Here is a 19,513-nt window from a genome sequence, read left to right on the forward strand (position 1 = left end):
TTAAAAACTTTGATACCCTTGTAGAAAATAAGCCATAAAATTTTTTCTGCAATCACAAAATTGAAAATATTTCAAAAACGGTAAGGTTTAAGTGCAATAAACTGTGCAAATCAAATTTACCTTTATTTTAATCGTAGAAACTAAAAATATAATTATATACAGGGTGTTCCATTTGAAAAAATACAACTTTGATATTTTTTATTTATTTGGGACACTCTGTATCTTGTAAAAATATTTTTAAATTGTGGCTCTAATAGTCCATCAACGAACCCAAAACTTACAATTTGTAAAAATCTAATCGTTTAGCTACAATACTCCTTGTCGTATGTGGTGAACAACCCTGTATAGTGATATTTTATTTGGCAGCATTTGTTTACAATCTAGTTTTTTCGTATTTCTTGAGATAATATAATATATAGATAATACTTTAGGAATCAATGAATACAGCGAAATCAAAAAAGACACTAAGACATTTCATATTACCATCAGTCAGTGCGCAAGCTCATTTGAAAAGAAACAGAAGTACTGAACCTTTAAGGTCGAATACAGAGCCAAGAATTATATGCGACTTATTGTTAGAAGAAGTGCCTCTTACCATTGTAGATGTAAGTGTCTTTTTATTCTGATATTTTCAGTATTATTGTTTGAATAGTTACTAATACGACTGTATTTTTTAGTGGCAATACAATCAAATGGTAACTTGTGTAAAAGGTTTAGAAAATATAGGTAAATTAAGAGCGTATCGACGATATAAACCTTGCTTGTCAGTTAAGGAAGATGCTAGGGCGTGGTGGTTGTATGCTATAAGTTGTTTTTACCCTGGAGGCCAACCGGCCATCTGTAGGCCAACACCAACGTGGGAAAGTTGTTCTAAAAAGGCCAAAGAAAATGTAAAGTAAGTGTTTTTAATTCTTTTATTTCATTTAATTACGTTATTATTTATTTTGTATTTATTTCTTGTTACCAGTTACCGCCATTTCTCGCTGACGAGTATTTGATACGCATCAGAAGATGGTCACGCAAGGCGTTTTCTTTCATGAGCTTTTCTGTGACTGAAAAGCCCGATACGTGATGTTATCTGTCTACCGCACTCCAGATATTCAAAAATCTCATTGCTTTGTTGCCTCTTTACTTTTTGGTTGTCGCTGTTAACTGACTTTACAATTGTTCTCCATTCCGTTCTATTGTGAGCTGCCTCTTCCCACTCATTCTGCTTGTTAATTCCTTTTAAGTTTTCGTGGAAAATATCCTTGAACCTTTTGAGTTGTCCACCCGGCCTCCTCTTGCCGTCTACAAGCTCACCGTAAACCAGAGATTTTGGTATGCGGTTTTCTTGCATTCTGCATACATGACCAGCCCATCTTAAGCGGGACTTTGTAATCATGACTTCAATATTCTCGCAGTTAGCTTTTTCAAGGACCGATACGTTTGAGACATGATGGAACCATTTTATTCTTAAGAGTTGTTTAAGATGTCTCTGTTGCAACTTGTTTAATGCGTTCATGTGTCGGCGGTACGGCACCCAGGTTTCGCTTCCATATAACATGGTGGGAATTATTATCGCTCGGTACACTGCAAGTTTCGTTTTTGTGCTCAAGTTATGATTGTAGAAAACCCTGTCTTTTAATTTCCAGAATGCTTTTGAGGTGCTGCTAATCCTGTGCTGAATTTCAGAGTCGATATTGGCTTTTGCCGAAATCAAACTGCCGAGGTAATTGAATTCCGCCACATATTCCAACAGCTCATCTCCGATTTTTATAGCATTGTTATGATCTTCCGGGGGAGTGCACATGATTTTAGTTTTATCGATGTTCAGCTTAAGTCCCAAGGCCTCGTATGCCCATATATATGTGTTCAACATTTCTTGCAATTGTTGTAACGTATTTGCAACTAGAGCACAGTCATCAGCGTATTGAAGTTCTGTGATGAATTTTGTACGTGTTTTTGCCCTGAGTCTTTTTATGTTAACAGACCGCCGTCGTATCTGTATCTAATGCCCAAACCTCTCTCCTGCAGTTTGATATCCACTATAATGGAGAGCGCTGCCATGAATATATTGAATAGAAGAGGCGCTAAGACACATCCCTGCCTAACGCCTGTGTTTGTTAGGAAGGGATCGCTCAGTGATCCATGATATGACACTCTTGATTTGTTGTTGTTATGGAGGCTTTTACACACTGTAAGAAATTTTATGGGTACTCCGAACTTTTTCATAATTGCCCAACGATGAATGCAACGTAAAGTTTAGACTGCTGCTCTTTTACTTTTTCCTGTAGTTGCCGGATGGAGAATATAGTATGGAGATGGAGAATCGACGGTACCGCGGTTGGTGCGAAAACCCGTTTCTTGTAAAATTTTACCAATTATAAAATAAACAAGAGATAACTTAAAATAAACTCACAAAACGCCACTAAACCTTCTTACATTCTAATCTTCCAAAACTAAAATATATCAAACAAAACTGACAAAAAAAGTATTTAAATGACGACGCCTCTATCTGCGTGAATATAAAAATGGTATTAGATACCTTCCTTCAATGACTAAAGAATACAAGGACCAATAACACCATAGACCAAATTGTTACCAATATCTCCAAACAGTGCCGTGCCACATATTTTTCTTAACTCAGCTACTTGATGTGATATTTATATTTTTGATAAATGTTTTGACTACGCTTATGGTGTATGATGCTTATTTAAGTAGTATCATACTAATTAATTACAAAAAAAAACGTATTAAAATGTTAACAGGAGGTACAGAACTAGTATCGACGTAAAGCACATATAAAGTACATATAATATCAGAAAAATAATTATCAAATTTAATAAGAAAACGCTAAAAAGGTGGAATGGACTGTTTATTTACCTATGAAACGTAACTTCTGGGACTTTCTTATAGTTGGGGCTTTTACATTTGAAAGCTGAACAAATTACCATTGTAATAAAGTTTATACAAAGTTCCCTACACTCAACAAACTATTAAAAATCGCTAAAATTGTCGCTGGTGATACATCCGTTCCTTAAAAAAAATGGCTTCTAACAACACAAATTCTGCTTCAGCCTGTATATAGGCATTATGTGTCCTTGTATTCTTAAGTGATTGCCTTTCTTATTAGTCTTTTATTCAGTGGAGAATACTGTTAACAGGATTTTTTTCTGAATTTATTATACAGATTTTTTTTTTGTAGATATGTTGAAATCTACAAAAAGTTATTGATGACACCAACAGTAGCTTTAACTCCCGACGAGAAAAAGATCAAAGATGATGTTGAATTGGACAGGGAGTATGAAGATTTGAAAATATTAAGAGAGGTGTGTATATTTTTAATAATTAATTAATTACTGTCAAATAAAATTAAAATATTATAAAACTATTAATAATAAAATAAAACATTGCCCATTATTACTAGGTGGCTATGAGTACGGTTGTTTTACCACAAGCCGACAGAGATAAAAGTTCCAGAGGACAAAGTATGCTGGAATCTTGGTTTCCACAGTGGATGGGCTGGTACTCTTCCCCAGCATCTAATGACAGTACTTCCACGTCTTCTGCCGAAGCTAAACAGCTAGAAGGAGAAATTTTACAAGTAAGTTTTAAAAATATATTATAATAATAAGACGCGGCTTATTATAAACTGAAATATTGAAAATACATTGCAATCTTAATGCGCATGCGCCTTTGTCATGCGCAAAGCAAGGTCCTCGAGAAAGAGAAACCTACTGAACGTTTTGTAAGTGCAATAAAGAAGGTTGGAAAATGGCATGTCGTGATGATATTGGAGACATATTTTTTAATGCTAATCGTATGGCGTTTTATGGCGTTTAAGGTTGGAAAATGGCATGTCGTGATGATGTTGGAGACATATTTTTTAATGCTAATCGTATGGCGTTTTATGGCGTTTATGTTATGATCTAGGGTATTACTGTAATATAGTATCTAGATATACAGGGTGTCAAAAAAATAGTATATCTAACTTCGATGGGCGATTCTACATATTAAAAAAAGTTTCTATGAACATATGCCATGCCCTAAAATGCTTCTCGCGGAATTCTCGCTTATTTCTTCTCACTTATTAGTTTGAATAATAATTGTTTGTTAAATTTGGGGAATTTATTTCAGGTTTTAGCCGATACTGCAGAAAATAACACAGTACTTAAACGGGATGCAGTGTTTGGGCAGTTTACGTTTTGTCTTAAAACAGGAACATTAAAGTTGTGTACTGTAGATCAGGATTCGAAAGAAACGCAAGTTTTCCTTTTTTTAGCCCAGACTAAATATGAAATTTATATATTTTAATTTTTAGAGCATCTATGCTGGAATTGGAATTCAAAAATTTGTCTTTAACGTTCGTGAGCAAACCTCGTACTTCGGCTCATACGGTCGAACTATCTTTGGACGCTCTGTATCTCAAAGACAAAATAACCAGAGACACTATGTTTCCTGTTTTAGGTAAATATATGAATTTTACTTTTAAATTACCAAAGAAGATTTAGTTTGTATACTTTTTCAAGAATTAATTACTATACAGGGTGGTCTGAACTGTATTCCGGAAATTTCGGCAGCATATCCTGCAGATAAAAATAAGTAAAAAAGTTCCTATAAATGTATGTCCTAAAATGCTTAGTTTCGTAGATACAGGGTGTAGAAGTTTCATTTTTGTTCCGATTTTTTTCATATAATTTCTGAAATAACGTCATTATTTGGATGGAAATTGTCGTCTTGGAGTTTTTTGACATGAGAAATTTGATTTTGACATCAATATGACTGCTACTTGTAGAGGGCGCCACCTACATTTTTTTTAACTGGTTTGAAGAGTAATAACTTTTCATCCGTACTTGTATAAAACAACTGAGCAAAAAAATGTGCATTTACGACGTTTTTCACGCAAAAAAAGTCTCTTGGTAAAAATCGCTACCAGTAATTAAATGCGTTACCTACATGTGACGCCCCCTACAAATCGCAGTCATATTGACATCAAAATCAAATTTCTCATGTCAAAAAACTGCCAGACAACAATTTTCATCCAAATATTGATGTTACTTCAGAAATTATTTGGAAAAAATCGAAATAAAAACGAAACTTCTACACCCTGTATCTCCGAAACTAAGCATTTTAGGACATAAATTTAAACGAACTTTTTTACTTATTTTTATCTGCAGAATATGCTGCCGAAGTTTCCGGAATACAATTCCGACCACCCTGCACATATTTTGTGATGTGTTTCAGTGGGGCCCCCAGGTCACGATAGGACTGCTATGGCTCGCAACAGAGCCGCGAATATTCCTAGTAGAGTTTTAAGTTCAGGCAAATTAGAAGAGTTGGAACAGCAACTCTTTTATTTGTCCTATGAGAAGAAACCTCTGAAATCTAGCTGTGATTATAGGTAGGGATCTGATTAGAAATCAAAGGAAATAAGTTTTTTTACTATTAATATGTTATATTATAGGTTAACTGTGAAAACGAAATGTTTAGATGTAGTTTACCAAGCGAACGCTGTTAAATGGTTGATGGACTTTATTTGTTTGCCTTATCAACGTGATATAACGCAATCGAGAATAGAGGCTATGAAATCTAGAACTAAGAAAGAATTTATTAAGAATTGGGAACAAATACTTGAAGGTCGCGCTGTAAGCATATCATTATATTATACCGATCTGGTCATCGAAACTGCGTCTGGATTTTAACGTGTAAGACAGTGATGTAGACAGGTTAATGACAAATCAAATGTATTAAAAAGAAATAAAAGTTTGGTTGAAACATTTCTTCTATGCGGTATTGCCGGATTTTGCATCAAAATTTCAAACCGCACAAATAGGCATTTATGAAAAATGTTGCATCTAGGATTGGAACTTAATTTTACTACAGCTGTAATTGATTATATTTAGCTTAGATATATTATCTTCTAGAGATGAGCAGAAAATCGCAAACTGCGATTTAATCGCAGCGATTGTAAATTCGCAATCGCAACCTGTGATTCCTTTCCATAGCAAACTGCGACTTGCGATTGAAACATATATCTGCCGATTTTCGATTTTTAGGCAACCAATATTACACCAGTTGCGATTTGCAATCGCAGTGGGCACGCGAACGAAAATCACAGCATTGCGATTTTCGTTCGCACCGGCATTGCATCGACACGGCACTGAGAAGCCGAACGATGAGCTGCGAACGAAAATCGCAATATTGCGATTCTCGTACGCCCCGGCCGCGGCGGCGGCGTCTTCAACACGGCAGTGGACAGGCGAACGAGGAGCTGAACGAAAATCGCAGCTCATCCCAGCATTGCGATTGCGATTTCGTTGGCACCGGCGCGGCATCGGGAGTGGGCACGCCAACGAAGAGCGGCGATTGCGATTTTCGTTCGCAGCTCCCAACACATCGGCCTAGACTAGATCGCAAAATCACATTCGCAATCAGGGCCCCGTAATTTTTATGAAGCGTTGGAAAATAGGCTTATATATGTTTATATACCGCATAATATATATAATTTATTAGTTTTAAATTTTGATAATAGTTTTAGATTTATAATATAATTATGGATTGAGAAGGTTAAAAAAATTCTTGTTTTCGGTTATGACTAATTATAGTTACAGTTGCTCCCAGGTAATGATTCAGGTAAAATGATTCATAAGGACAGTTTTGGATTCAAATTATAAAAAATTCTCTATTTTTATCCTTTATTTACTAGAAGATATAGAGCACGGAAAAGAAACAGCCCTTTTTATTTATTATATTTTGTTCTATATTATATTATTATAAACATTTTTATAACAATCCATAATATAATATAATTTTCTGAATATACTAACAGTTGTGGATCGGCTGCTATGTTAATTTAAATACATCCTTTACAATCAGTTTTTTTCATTTTAGAGAAATTTTAAATATAATAAAATGTGATATTGTCCTTTTATTTATCTAAAAGTTCGAAAGTTTGCACTTGCACTGGACGGGCCGTATCAAAGCCGTCGGCGTCGGCTTCTTTTGAGTTACATATATAAAGAAAATGTTTTTAAAAAGAAAACAAGATAAAATAAACAGTTTTTTTCTAGTTATCTGAATTAAGGTTGGCGGCAACCTTTTTTATAATAAATTTTTCGTTAGTATACCTACTGTCTAAAAGCACATTCGAATATTTTGAACATTTTATGTATTTTATTTCCCTTTTAAATTTATTTGGTCTGTTATAATCAAAAATGTTTAAAAAAAGAAACTAAGTTATTTGTGGATTTTTTTGGTAGGTAATTGATGAAAATTTTAAGTGCAATATGTGTGCAGCAAAATATCATAAAAAACACGCACTACAAATTTTAAAAGGCACATGGCATCGAAACACCCAACAGTTTCTTTGTAAGTTTTTATTAAAAAAAAATTATTCCGCTATTTATTCTGTTTTTTATTAGAAATTTTGGGATTGAGCTTCCCAGATTACAGCGTACCAATTTAAAAATATCAAAATCCCAATCGCAGGTTACAGTCGCAGCGATTTATATATCACAATCGCAGTTTCAACTGCGATTGGAAAATCGCAGTTTTGCTCATCTCTATTATCTTCCTTTCAATAGTATACACGGAAGTGTTTAAAATAGTTTATATTTTTCTACACACATTTTCCTACACATTTAGAAACCGGCAACACTGTGTGCCGCTTTTTATGTTGTCTCTCTGTCTGTCAACCGGTCATTTATAGTTTTATCTCTGTCGCATGCGTTAAAATACAGACCACGCAGATGAAGTGTGCCTTTAAAATGAAGATGATACAGATGAAGTGGATGGTATAAAAAATATTCTGCTGCTACAGTCTAAATTCTTGTACCAATATTGAAGGATAGATATGTAATATAAATGATTTTCTCACATAAGTCTATCTTTGGATTGTTTGAAATGAAAGGACGAACTTATGTTCCCAAACCATACAAACTCGATTTTCTCTCCTTTAGTACTGGAACATAAATCCTTTATACAGGGTCGCTTTTATGTATGGAAACGGTCGATTTATTAGGTAAAATATAGGAGGTGCTGCAAAAAGTTAAATACAAAAGTTATATGATTTTTAAATATCTATTAGTGATAAATACTTTTAAGTATACAGGGTCGTTCATAAAGTCGTGGCACATGAAAGTTTTATTTTTTTTTAAATAGAGCCCCCTGTATATTATTGCATATTTCAATTCTTCCTTCAATTCTAAGCAAAAATCGAAATACACACAATGTACCTTAAACCAACCGTTTCCGAGTTATTGACTTTTGAAAATATCACTTAAACAATTCGATTTAATTAATTTCGATGTGTTTGGCTTGATTTAATGATGCCATTCGGCCGAAACTGTGATACTGTTGTAAGGGGTTTTAAATTCCTCTTAGCTACTAGTAAATTTAAGTATACAGGGTCGGTCATAAAGTTGTGTCACATCAAACTTTATTATTTTTAAATGAAACCCCCTGTATATTATTACATATTTCAATTCTTTCTTCAATTTTAAACAATAATCGTTATACACAATGTACATAAATTGGAGAATTGAAATGTTAAATGAAAATTTTGTAATTTCCAGACTTGCTATACTCTCATTTTATACATCTATAAATGCTAACTTGAGAACTAATGTCATATATTATTAAGTATCATAATTTCGGCAGAATGGCATCGTTAAATGAAACTGAACAAATCGAAATTAATTAAATCAAATTGTTTAAGTGATATTTTCAAAAGTCAATAACTCGGAAACGGTTGGTATGAGATACATTGTGTGTATTTCGATTTTTGCTTAGAATTGAAGGAAGAACCGAAATATGCAATAATATACAGGGGGTTCCATTTTAAAAAAAATGAAATTTTGATGTGCCACGACTTTATGAACGACCCTGTATACTTAAATTTATTACCCGCTAATAGATATTTATAAACCCTATAACTTTTATATTTAACTTTTTGCGGTATATCCTATATTTTACCTAATAATAGACCGTTTCCATACATAAAAGCGACCCTGTATAGTTCTACTCTTCAAATCGTTATTTCTCTTGTAAATTTAAGGTTGCGCGAAGTACTTGGGATTTGGAATTGAATATTTCCGCCCCACAAATTATCTTTGTAGAAGACTTTACCGACCAAAATTCCGCAATGGCGGTAATAGATTTTGGTAGATTACAACTCAGGAACAATACTACAAATACTATACCTCAATCAAAACCCGAATTTATAGCAAAAGAAAGCGAAGATGATGGTTAGAACATACACAACTTTTTTACAAACATTTTAAAAGCCTCTGTACATTTTTAGAAACATTCTTGACTCCTTGTTCTACACCTCCTGTCAGCGAGGAGAACAGTCCAGATTCTGAAGAACTAACGTTGGAACAAATATCGCAAATTGAAGACTTTTTCGATCATAAACTAAACGAGAGCAACTTGCACAATAAATTGTATGATTGTTATAGCTTAGAAATGAACGATATGCAAGTTTTGATTGGGAAAGCCAAGGAGAACTGGAGATATGCTTTAAATAAAGGTAAGCCAAGGTTTATAAGTTTTAAAAATGAATTAAATGCACTGTGATTATTTGGTTAGACTTTTACTAACCCTTCTTTATATACTAAGGTCTTTATTCAGTTTTGTGACGTAAATATACAAACCTTCTACTACTACTACTGCCATTACTCGCTGACGAGTATTTGACACGCATCAGAAGATGGTTACGCAAGTCGTTTTCTTTCATGAGCTTTTCTGTGACTGAAAAGCCCGATACGTGATGTTATCTCTCTTCCTCACTCCGGATATTCAAAAATCTCTTTACTTTGTTGCCTCTTTACTGTTTGGTTGTCGCTGTTAATTGAGTTTACAATTCTTCTTCATTACGTTCTAGTGTGCGCTGCTTCTTCCCACTGAATCTGCATGCTTTATCCCCTTTAAGTTTTCGTGGAAAATATCCTTGTACCTTTTGAGTTGTCCACCCGGTTTCCTCTTACCGTCAAAACACATATTACATATATAATAATGACGTAACATTGAACTATAATTGTACAAGCTGTATTTTAATTAAGAGTGATACATTGGGAGTGTGTGTGGAATTCTCTTATAGTTTGTCCAACGAGATTATCCATGACAGTGACAGTTGTATCTGCCATTTTAATTCACAAGTAAGTAATTTTTCGAATGATATCTGTCGAAATCTTCCGACTCGTTTGACAGACTTTATACTTTTACAAGAAACGCACCCTGTTAAAAACTATTTTGGACAAAAATTGACTAGAAAAACATTCTTTACTGGGGCCTCATATTTTAGTAGGTGATTCTTTTGCATACTTCAAAAAACTTGGTAACTTAGAACGATAATACTTTTGAATTTTTAATAAAATATTTGTCAAAAGTTTGTTTAAAACATGGTTAACATGATATAATTTTAGGTTCTTCAACTCTTCACGTGTTAGATAGGTTCAACATTTCTTTACAAATAGAACGAAGAGTAGTTCATACAGTTGATCCGCTATATCCAAGTTTGACACTTAATGCCAACTTACCAAAATTAGTATGTGAGTAAAACTTAAATATTTTTAAATCAACAGGTTGTCTTTAACCGATTTTTTTTAGTTCATTTGAACGAAAATAAAATTAACTCTGCCAGGAACTTAATCCATCTTATCGTCTCCAATGGATTACCCAGTCCTTTTAACAACCCTGAAAGTTTTAATGGAGATATAGCTAATGGAAAGGATGAAAACGAAGATAGTATCAGTTACGATACGAATTTTGAGATGTCCAGGTAGGAAAACTGATATTTTTGACGACGATACACATACAATGAGTTGGTATGCTTTAGGAAAATCAACAAAAGCTGGCATTCGTTAATAATAAAAATATTTGACAAATGCTCGGCACAATGTTGGCACGATCTTTTTTTACTTCGATTTTTGACGTTTTGAAATGTCAAATAAAATTCGTAATTTCAGAATATAATTGAAAATGACAAGTATCAAATTTCCAAAGAAAAATCTCATGAGCCGGCAACAGTTGCCTATATTCTCTATACGTATACCGTGCTGGCAACTCTTGCTTTTGGGTCGGTATTTACATGTGTGGCAGTAAATCGCATAGGGATCTTATTAAGTCGGAGTGAGAGAAATACGACGGTGTGCTGTTGCGACGTTGCCACATTTCTCCGGTACGCCTTTCCCTATCAAGTAAAGTAAAATCACGATTGCAAACCGCTTATTTTTAAAAGACTTTTTTTCGAAAAGATAAAGAAAGATAAGCATATAAGCATCTGAAAAAAAAGTTAAGCATCTGAAATGGAATTTTAAGGATATCGTTAGGGTGTCCATTTTTTTATAACGGGAAAACATCAGTAATCGCGATAATTTAAAAACTCAAATTTTAACACATAACACGCGATAACTCAAGAACCACTTTAGATATTGAAACTTTTTTGTTATTTTATAGTTCGGATTTTTACAAGATATTTAAATAAGAAATATTCGATAGGATTGTTTTTTTGTTATTCAAAAATTAAAAAAAAACACCCATAGCAATTTTCAGCAGTCGTGTAACTTTTTTATTTATAAAGATTTTTATATACTGTCTGCGAAGAAAATATAGCAGAAATATTTAGAAAGTTTTTGAAGAAAACTACAATTAATTATTTCTAATAGATTCCGAGATATCGGTTTTTGAGTTCTACTAGCGACCAAAAGTGCCAGTGTTTCTAACTTGCACTTAAAAATTTACAAGCTATAGGGAAATTACATCGACTCGTTAATAAATAAACAAATAAAGTATCATGAGACGTAATTAAATCATGACGCGCATGACGTCCACCCTTTCCTAGAATTTTAAGTACTGATTGGGTCGACCGGTCGACCGCGACGAATCAGCTATACCCCTTCCACGTCTCTTAGCAATGTGCACAGTTTGTTGGTTTATTTCATCCGGTTGGCAACGTTTTTACTGTTCTCTCTTTGTTCAGTACATTATATACTCTTCTTACATACGGAAATCCCGACCCAAAACTAATCTTTGCCAGTCCTTAGAAGAAGCATAGAGTATTAGAGCATACCAGTTTATAAGTGTATCGAGTCTTTTTACATGAAACGTAATGATATCTATGTGCTGTTGTAGACTATTGATGATGCAGTTCACGGTAGATCATATGTCCCTTGAGCTACAAAGTCGAGGTAGATCAGTAGCCGAGTTACAAGTTGCCGGAGTTAAAATTGCATTTGCCAAAAAACCTCTTGACATGAACATAACACTAACAGTTCACAGTCTGCTTTTAGTAGATGCCTTACAGAATTTTGGACCTGATTTTGAACTACTTGTAGCCAGTCATAAGCACGTTGGTATGATCTAAAAACAAAAAAATATTTTTTATATTTTTTTATGATGTTTTTGCAATAGGTATGGATTCAATGTCCGGTAGTCTCCGTGACAGTGACCCTACTTCCCCCACCTCTCCGGCTAGCCCAGATCCAAACGTCACACGTCAGAGTGCTACGTCACCGGTAGCTCTGACGCAGGCGCTGAGCACTCTGTCTAGCGATCCTCCAAAATGGCCTAGTGTGTTAAGAAATGGGTTATTTGTTGATACTGAGGCTTTGATTACTATTGAAATTTGTTTAGTATCTGGTCCTGATCCAATTCACATAGCTTCTATTCAGGTAAGTCTTGAATGGCAACAGTCTTTCAAATAATGTCTGTACCTTTGTGACGTGTAAAAAACTATTTGTTACACGTAAAAAATATTTTTTTTAGTTTATTACTTTTTTAGCATTTAAAACTACACTTTTTCAAACATGTCCTTCTTAAATCCTTCAACATAAATAAAGGAAATAAATTTAGATTGGAAACCCCGTCAAAATATATAACTTCTTTTCGGTCGCGACCGTTTTTTGAATAAGAAGACTAAGGAAGGATCATAATGCTAACCATGTATTCATGCATGGTGAGCGGAAAAAGGACTCTAGGGTGGGGATCCTTGACAGTTCTGTTTGACGATTCATTTGACACATTTGAATTTGATTTGAACTTTTGTGGATTTGTCAGTCTTTACGGAGCTTATTTTATGTTATTTATTATTTATTCTGCTACTGATAGTTGTATAAAGGTAGTAAATTTAGATGGAAATTGTGGCAGAACTTAAATTAACAGTGACACTATTGCGATTTATCGAATAAGACTCTAAAATAGTTGGTTGTGTAGCGTGCGGTAGATCTCGGCAAAAATCGAGTGAAATAATGGAACAACTTTTCGCTAGTAAGTGACTATATGTAGTAAACCGATCATTTATGAAATTCACTTAAATTAAGCATTTTTGCTTTTATTTACTACTTGTCAAAGATTAGATCTCAAAGAATTTAGATACGTCAATTTGACTTACCTGCTTCAGTAGCGTATCGGATGTTTGTGTTAATAAATAATCATTAAAACTTATCTATTTTTATTATAATAATATGTTTTTATAACAATTTTAATAACTACCAACATTTATTCACAACGTAAAATAAAAAAAATATTGAGTCTGCCCCACGTCGACCCTACATCATAGTTTTACATTTTTTAAATAAAATTAGAACGGCACTGATAAACCGGAATTTAAGTCGGCCATATTTGAGTGAATCCATCGCGTTGGACCTAAGATTTTTGATATGCTCCTTCCTTAGTCTTCTTATTCAAAGCGACCGTTGCACGCGATCTGGTGCTGCTATAGCGGTTGCTAAGAACAACCGCAAACAATAACAGAAAAAAAAGTTGTTTAAAGCGCCATTCTCAAAGTGATTATTGCTATATTGTGAGTTTAGTTTAAATTTTACTTACTCAAACCCGTGATAATAATAAACCCGCAAAAGTAGCATTAAAAACTGTGTTGTCAACTGTGAACTGCAAAAACCATTGTGGATCGTGGCATAACGTCGGTTTCCAAGTTTCATAGGTATTTCACATACATGTTCTTATATAAAATAAAGTTTCTTGTATGCAACACACTGTATTTTATTTACAAAATTAAAAGAAAATAATAATAAATTTGAATAAATAATATTTGGCGACATAATTCCGGAAATATCCGAACCGATCCGAAGTTATCAAAAGCTTTGGGTCGCGACCGTTGCAAGAATAGCGCCAAATAGTGTTTACATTGACCTTATGGGCACTTTCCAATCTAAACTTGTTTCATTTATCTATGTCCTTCAATTTTAATAGAAGTTTCACTTCAAATATGTGACTTACGCATAATTTTTTTTATAAAAGAAAGGTATTTTGATTTTTAAATGTTTTGATTTAGTATTTTCATTACCAGAAGATTCTAGTTTTGAATTTGTTATAAAAGTACACATTTTTTTCAGTTTAACAACTTAGATATCATAGCAAACCAGGAAACCATAGTAGAACTAGTAGGTTTCGTGAAAAGGGTATTCCCAAAATCGCAAAGAACGTCTAACGTAAACTTAACCTCTGTTATACCAAGCAGTGTCAGAGAATCAGCAGAATCATTAGAAGAAGATACTTCCACATCCAGTATAGGTAAATTACTTTTTAGATTTCCGTACCCAAAGGGTAAAAACGGGAACCCTATTACTAAGACTTCGCTGTCCGTCCGTCTGTCACAAAGGTCTATCTTATGAACCGTTATAGCTAGACAGTTGAAATTTTTACAGATAATGTATCTATGTTGCCGCTATAAGAACAAATACTAAAAACAGAATTAAATAAATGTTTATAAATAAAAAAGTACTTTCACTAAACGTTATCTTTTAAGTAAGAATTTTACATAGAATCTTTCAAGTCCTCGGTGGCCGCGTGGTTAAAGCGTTAGGACTTTACGCTGCTCTGACGTTGGAGCTGTAGTAAGGCAGGTTCGAATCCTAGTCAAGGTGACTTTTTTTTTAATAATTTTTTTTTAATTTTTACATATTTATTTTTACTTTTTACATATTTATTATTGATTAATACAATTTTTAGTAATGTGTTTCTTTATTTTTTTTAAATTACTTATACGCACATTCAAAATTTCAGCTAAATCGGAAAAAAAGTTTATAATAATATAGTGCCTAATGTTGTATAGATAATGAATGGTACGGAACCCTTCGTGCGCGAGTCCGACTCGCGCTTGACCAATTTTTTTTTATAAATTTCCAGTTTTGAAGGCAACATTATTTATTTTATTTTAGGTTCTACTGAGCTAATTTTTGACTTTCATCGTCTGAATGTTTTACTTCTCAGAGGAGTTATCAAAGATGGCGTGCTTTATGGAAAGAAAATTTGTACTGCTACGATGTCTGGAGCTAAAATCAACGCTACAGTAGCTGATAAATTGGAAGTTGAAGGGTCTTTAGGAGGTTTACAGGTATGTATTTTCGTAGTAGTTCTTCTAATAATAATATAAAACAATTTTAAAAACATAAAAAATACTGTTAAATCAGTGGCATTCTTTAATATATACTGCAAAGATGTTGATTTAAAAACAGATCCTTCTGTTAAAAATAAAAAATTAATAGTTTTAAAGGTATAAACGTATAGCAATATGCCCTAACATTGATGAAAATATTTGTAGTCAAGAGAAAAGGCAAACAATCTTAAGAAAAATGTTTCCATGTTGCAGGTACTAGATTTAACACCAGAGGGCCAGATGCACTCCAGAATCATTAGCGTAGGAAGAGACTTGTTATTAGAAACACCCCATCCTATCTACGCCATGTCTATACCACCAGATGATGACAGGAAAGCTTTCAGTTTCAAGATTGTCAGAAATCTGAACAAGGCTAAAATTGACGGCAAGGACAACGCAGATGTTACTATTAGAATGGCTTCTTTGTGGTACACTCATTCTCCCAAGTTTGTTGTTGAATTACAGAGCTGTGCCACAGAGTTCAAACAATACTTGTCCAACTTAGCAAAGTAAGTAAATTTAGTTTATTTGTATCAATAAGATTTAAGATAAGTTATATAGTGACTTTTTGTTTAATCTATACTGCAGAGGCCACATTGTTCTCTATTGTTGGCTATGCGAGTCCAAGTTATTCCTGTAATTTCTTAATATAGGTCTCTAAATTCAACACAATTACAAATGTAAATGACCCTTAAACTAATCTCTCCACAGAAGTGAAACAGTACCCTACATAATATGTAATATTCCATTACTTGTTTTTTTTTTCAGGTCTATTCGAATGGCAGCTACGGATATGGCTTTGGGTCTTGTCCACGCTCGAGCTGAAGCCTTAGCTCAGTCTTTGAGTATGAATAAGCGCCTTCCTAGTTCAATTTACGGCAGCGCGTTGTCTTTTACGGACAGCGGTTCACCGGGTAGACGTAGGAGGCGGAGTAGTTCAAATGAACCGAGCGGTTTCGTGTCTGCCAGGGATACGATACCGCAGACACCTTATAGTCCGGTTGATGACGATGATTTTGTGATAGGTAGATTAACAACTTATTACTATAATTTATATATGAGGGGTTCAAAAGTGAACTGGATAAAGTCCTAGAAGAGAAAATGAGAGTTAAAGGTTTTCAATGTTACTTAATTAAAATAAAACAAGCTGGAGAAGAAAACTGGACACAATGCTTTATTATATTTTAAATTGAATAATTGCAAACTAAAGTAACTCAAAATACAACTGTGGTCATTTTTAAGAATTTTGGTTTATACTTTTTTGGACTTGAACCATTTTATCTCTGAAAATATTTGAAAATTTAGATATAAATTGGTTCATCGGTACATTCTTCTTTGTCATTAAGGGATTTATTGACTTCACATTGTCTATTAATAGTGTTTTTTTTTCGATTTTTATAAAAATTATGGTATACAGACCGGACCACCGTAGTAGTAACATAGGCAGAACCGGACGAATTAGCGTATACCCGTCTGCCGGATAAAAAGCAGGCGAAATAATGCGATAAAATAAAAATAGGTCGATATGTGATAAGAATGTTTCAGAATTTTTATTTATTCGTGTTTTAATAGCCAAAACGAATACATAGATTCTCGCGACAGTTCTTGTGTAAAATTTATTTTTTAAGTAAAATAAAATGGTATTTCCAAAATAGGTCTTATCGGGATATACAAACAATTTTTCCACAAACTCTTGTAGACAGGCCAATTCTATCTCTACCTACTGTATCAAGAGTTATTAATAATTTTGAAACACACGGGTGCGTGTTCCCACAAAAACAAAAAATGCCTGATGTGTTGATTAATGAAGAACAGGAGTTAAAGCAAGTGTTCATTTGTGCTACCGCGGATCAAAATCCCACGTTTTCAAGTAATCAAATTGCTGAGATGGTTGTCCTGCCCACAATGCCCGTATTGTTCACGAATATTTGAACAATACTTTTCCCAACCGTTTAATTAGTGGACATGGAACTATTTTGTGGCCCGCTAGATCACCAGATCTTTCTCCCAATGACTTATTTTTGTGGGGTTATGTAAAATCTAAAGTGTATGGTCATAATAGGGCTAATAATCCGGATGAGCTTCAAGTAAAAATATGAGAGGCTTTTCTATTAACCCTAATATGTTAGTCAATGTCAGACGAATTTTACGACCGCCTGGGCTTCTGTCTAGCACAAGAAGATGGTCTTTTTGAACACTTGTTATAATTTTTTTTATTTAGAGTAATATTTTAGTTTTTTTTGGGTTTAGAGAATTTATTTATTTTTAGTTTTGGCTTGTAAACACACTCAAATAATAAATATTTACTTATTTTCATTTCAAATGTGACCTTAAGTGAAGGTAAACACTTAAAATGAAAATAATAAATACTCGGCACTCCTCGAGTCGTATTCCTAGTCTGTCATGACCGCCCCGTCCAAGCACAACTGCAACTGCGTACTGCCTGACCAGCCGACCAGCCGGCAGTGACTCTCGAGTACGAACGCAAAACGGGTAAACGTAAATTCGTCCGGCAACTTGCTATGTTACTAGTAGCCTGGTCTTCTCTGTATAGGCGAGATAAAGAGAAGAAGATCTTTCATTCTTCGCCTTCTAGAGTGTGTTTACATTACGTCTATATGAAATGATAAGATTTTTCTTCCTCGTGCAGTTTTATTCAGATCAACAACATGTCAGATAAGTATTTGTAAGAAATTAAGTATTTGTAAGAAATTAAGTATTTGTAAGAAAAACAGCCTAACTTATGCAGTAATAGTGACAATAATGATAAATCAAACTATACTTTAAGAGTCGATAGAATCAAACCTTTCAGATGGCTGATAATCTGGTTCATTGCAAATGGTTCATTGCTTTGTTTCATTTGCTGTCCTCCTTTCACGCAGTTGAGCAGCTCTGAACTCTTCAAGAACGCGATACTCTCACTCCATTCAATTGAGTCATAAAGTTCCAGAACTGTTCCGCGCCGTATGGAGGCACCAGGCTATCGCTCACCGTTCCTTTTAGAACCGTTCTCGAGTAGCCCCAGGGCGTTAAGCCCGGAACTCGAAGTTCGCGAACGGAGGACAGCAATTGCCATCCACTTTATCAAAAAAATATTTTTTTAGCTCTAAACTTTAGCACGTTTGTTAAAATCGCGCACAGCGATGTATATTTTATGGATTTGATCCATTTCACTTCTGAAAGTAATCAACAGAATATTCAGAAACCAAACAGAAACAGGCTATAGCTGCTTAATGCGTGAAGTATGACTTTATTTCTCTACTAGAAAAAACAATATTTTATAAACGTATAAAAACGATTATCTTAAAATAGTAGGAAATTGGACTTGATCCGTTTTAATTCTGACCACTCAATGTATGAAGTGAATAAACTGATATAATTTTTTTTAGATGTTAATTTAGATATTGAACTGGACAGTCCCGTTTTGGTTTTACCTAGATCCCATGCCAGTACAGAGGTTTTTGTAGCTCATTTAGGTAAAATCAAGATAACTAACAGTTACAGCAATTCCAGCGATAGTATTAACGATGGATATTTCTATGATCCGTCTGAGAGTAGGAAAGAACATTACGATTTTGAGGTAAGAAAATTGCATTTTTTCAAAAAATCATGATTATGAAAAAATTGTAATTACTAGGTTAGAGATATGAATATATATTCGTTGAATATCAGTTCGAGAAGAGTTCCTGGTCCAATGATAAGCAAGCCTGAGATTTTATATAGCTGTAAAAATTTAGCCAAACCTATTCTGCATGACACCATGCTTCAATTGAATATAGATAGAGAAATAAGAAAATATAGTAAAGGAAAAATGGATGAGAGTATTATTTTTAGACAACGAAGAAGATTATGATGCATTATTAGAGAAGGTATATTTGAATTTTTTTATTAATATACAGGGTGGTTCGAACTGTATTTCGAAACTTCGGCAGCATGTTCTGCAGATAAAAATATGTAAAAATGTTCTTATAAATTTATGTCCTAAAATGCTTAGTTTTAGGTATTATTTTTTATTTCGATTTTTTCCAAATAATTTATGAAGTAACGGGCGCCACCTACATGTGTTTTTAACTGTTTTGAAGAGTAATAACTTTGCCCGTATCTGTATAAATCTACAGAGTGAAAAAAATATAC

At 33.8% G+C, this 19,513-nt stretch overlaps 1 protein-coding gene across 1 annotated transcript in view; it reads left to right on the forward strand.

The window, feature by feature from the left end:
- The window catches only part of LOC115877755 (vacuolar protein sorting-associated protein 13D-like), a 55,235-nt gene that overhangs the window by 4,511 nt on the left and 31,211 nt on the right, over positions 1 to 19,513 (forward strand). Inside the window, 21 exon segments of the mRNA XM_030894058.1 lie at positions 432 to 605; positions 678 to 895; positions 3,188 to 3,311; positions 3,410 to 3,586; positions 4,120 to 4,244; positions 4,304 to 4,449; positions 5,227 to 5,383; positions 5,447 to 5,627; positions 9,038 to 9,227; positions 9,284 to 9,511; positions 10,407 to 10,532; positions 10,591 to 10,762; positions 12,115 to 12,335; positions 12,394 to 12,653; positions 14,337 to 14,514; positions 15,162 to 15,337; positions 15,593 to 15,888; positions 16,148 to 16,404; positions 18,769 to 18,959; positions 19,017 to 19,201; positions 19,203 to 19,248. Of these exon segments, the coding sequence (XP_030749918.1) occupies positions 432 to 605; positions 678 to 895; positions 3,188 to 3,311; positions 3,410 to 3,586; positions 4,120 to 4,244; positions 4,304 to 4,449; positions 5,227 to 5,383; positions 5,447 to 5,627; positions 9,038 to 9,227; positions 9,284 to 9,511; positions 10,407 to 10,532; positions 10,591 to 10,762; positions 12,115 to 12,335; positions 12,394 to 12,653; positions 14,337 to 14,514; positions 15,162 to 15,337; positions 15,593 to 15,888; positions 16,148 to 16,404; positions 18,769 to 18,959; positions 19,017 to 19,201; positions 19,203 to 19,248 (3,828 nt within the window).

The sequence above is a fragment of the Sitophilus oryzae genome, unplaced genomic scaffold (assembly GCF_002938485.1).
Source record: "Sitophilus oryzae breed Bouriz unplaced genomic scaffold, Soryzae_2.0 scaffold_1498_pilon_pilon, whole genome shotgun sequence".
Taxonomy (NCBI): domain Eukaryota; kingdom Metazoa; phylum Arthropoda; class Insecta; order Coleoptera; family Curculionidae; genus Sitophilus; species Sitophilus oryzae.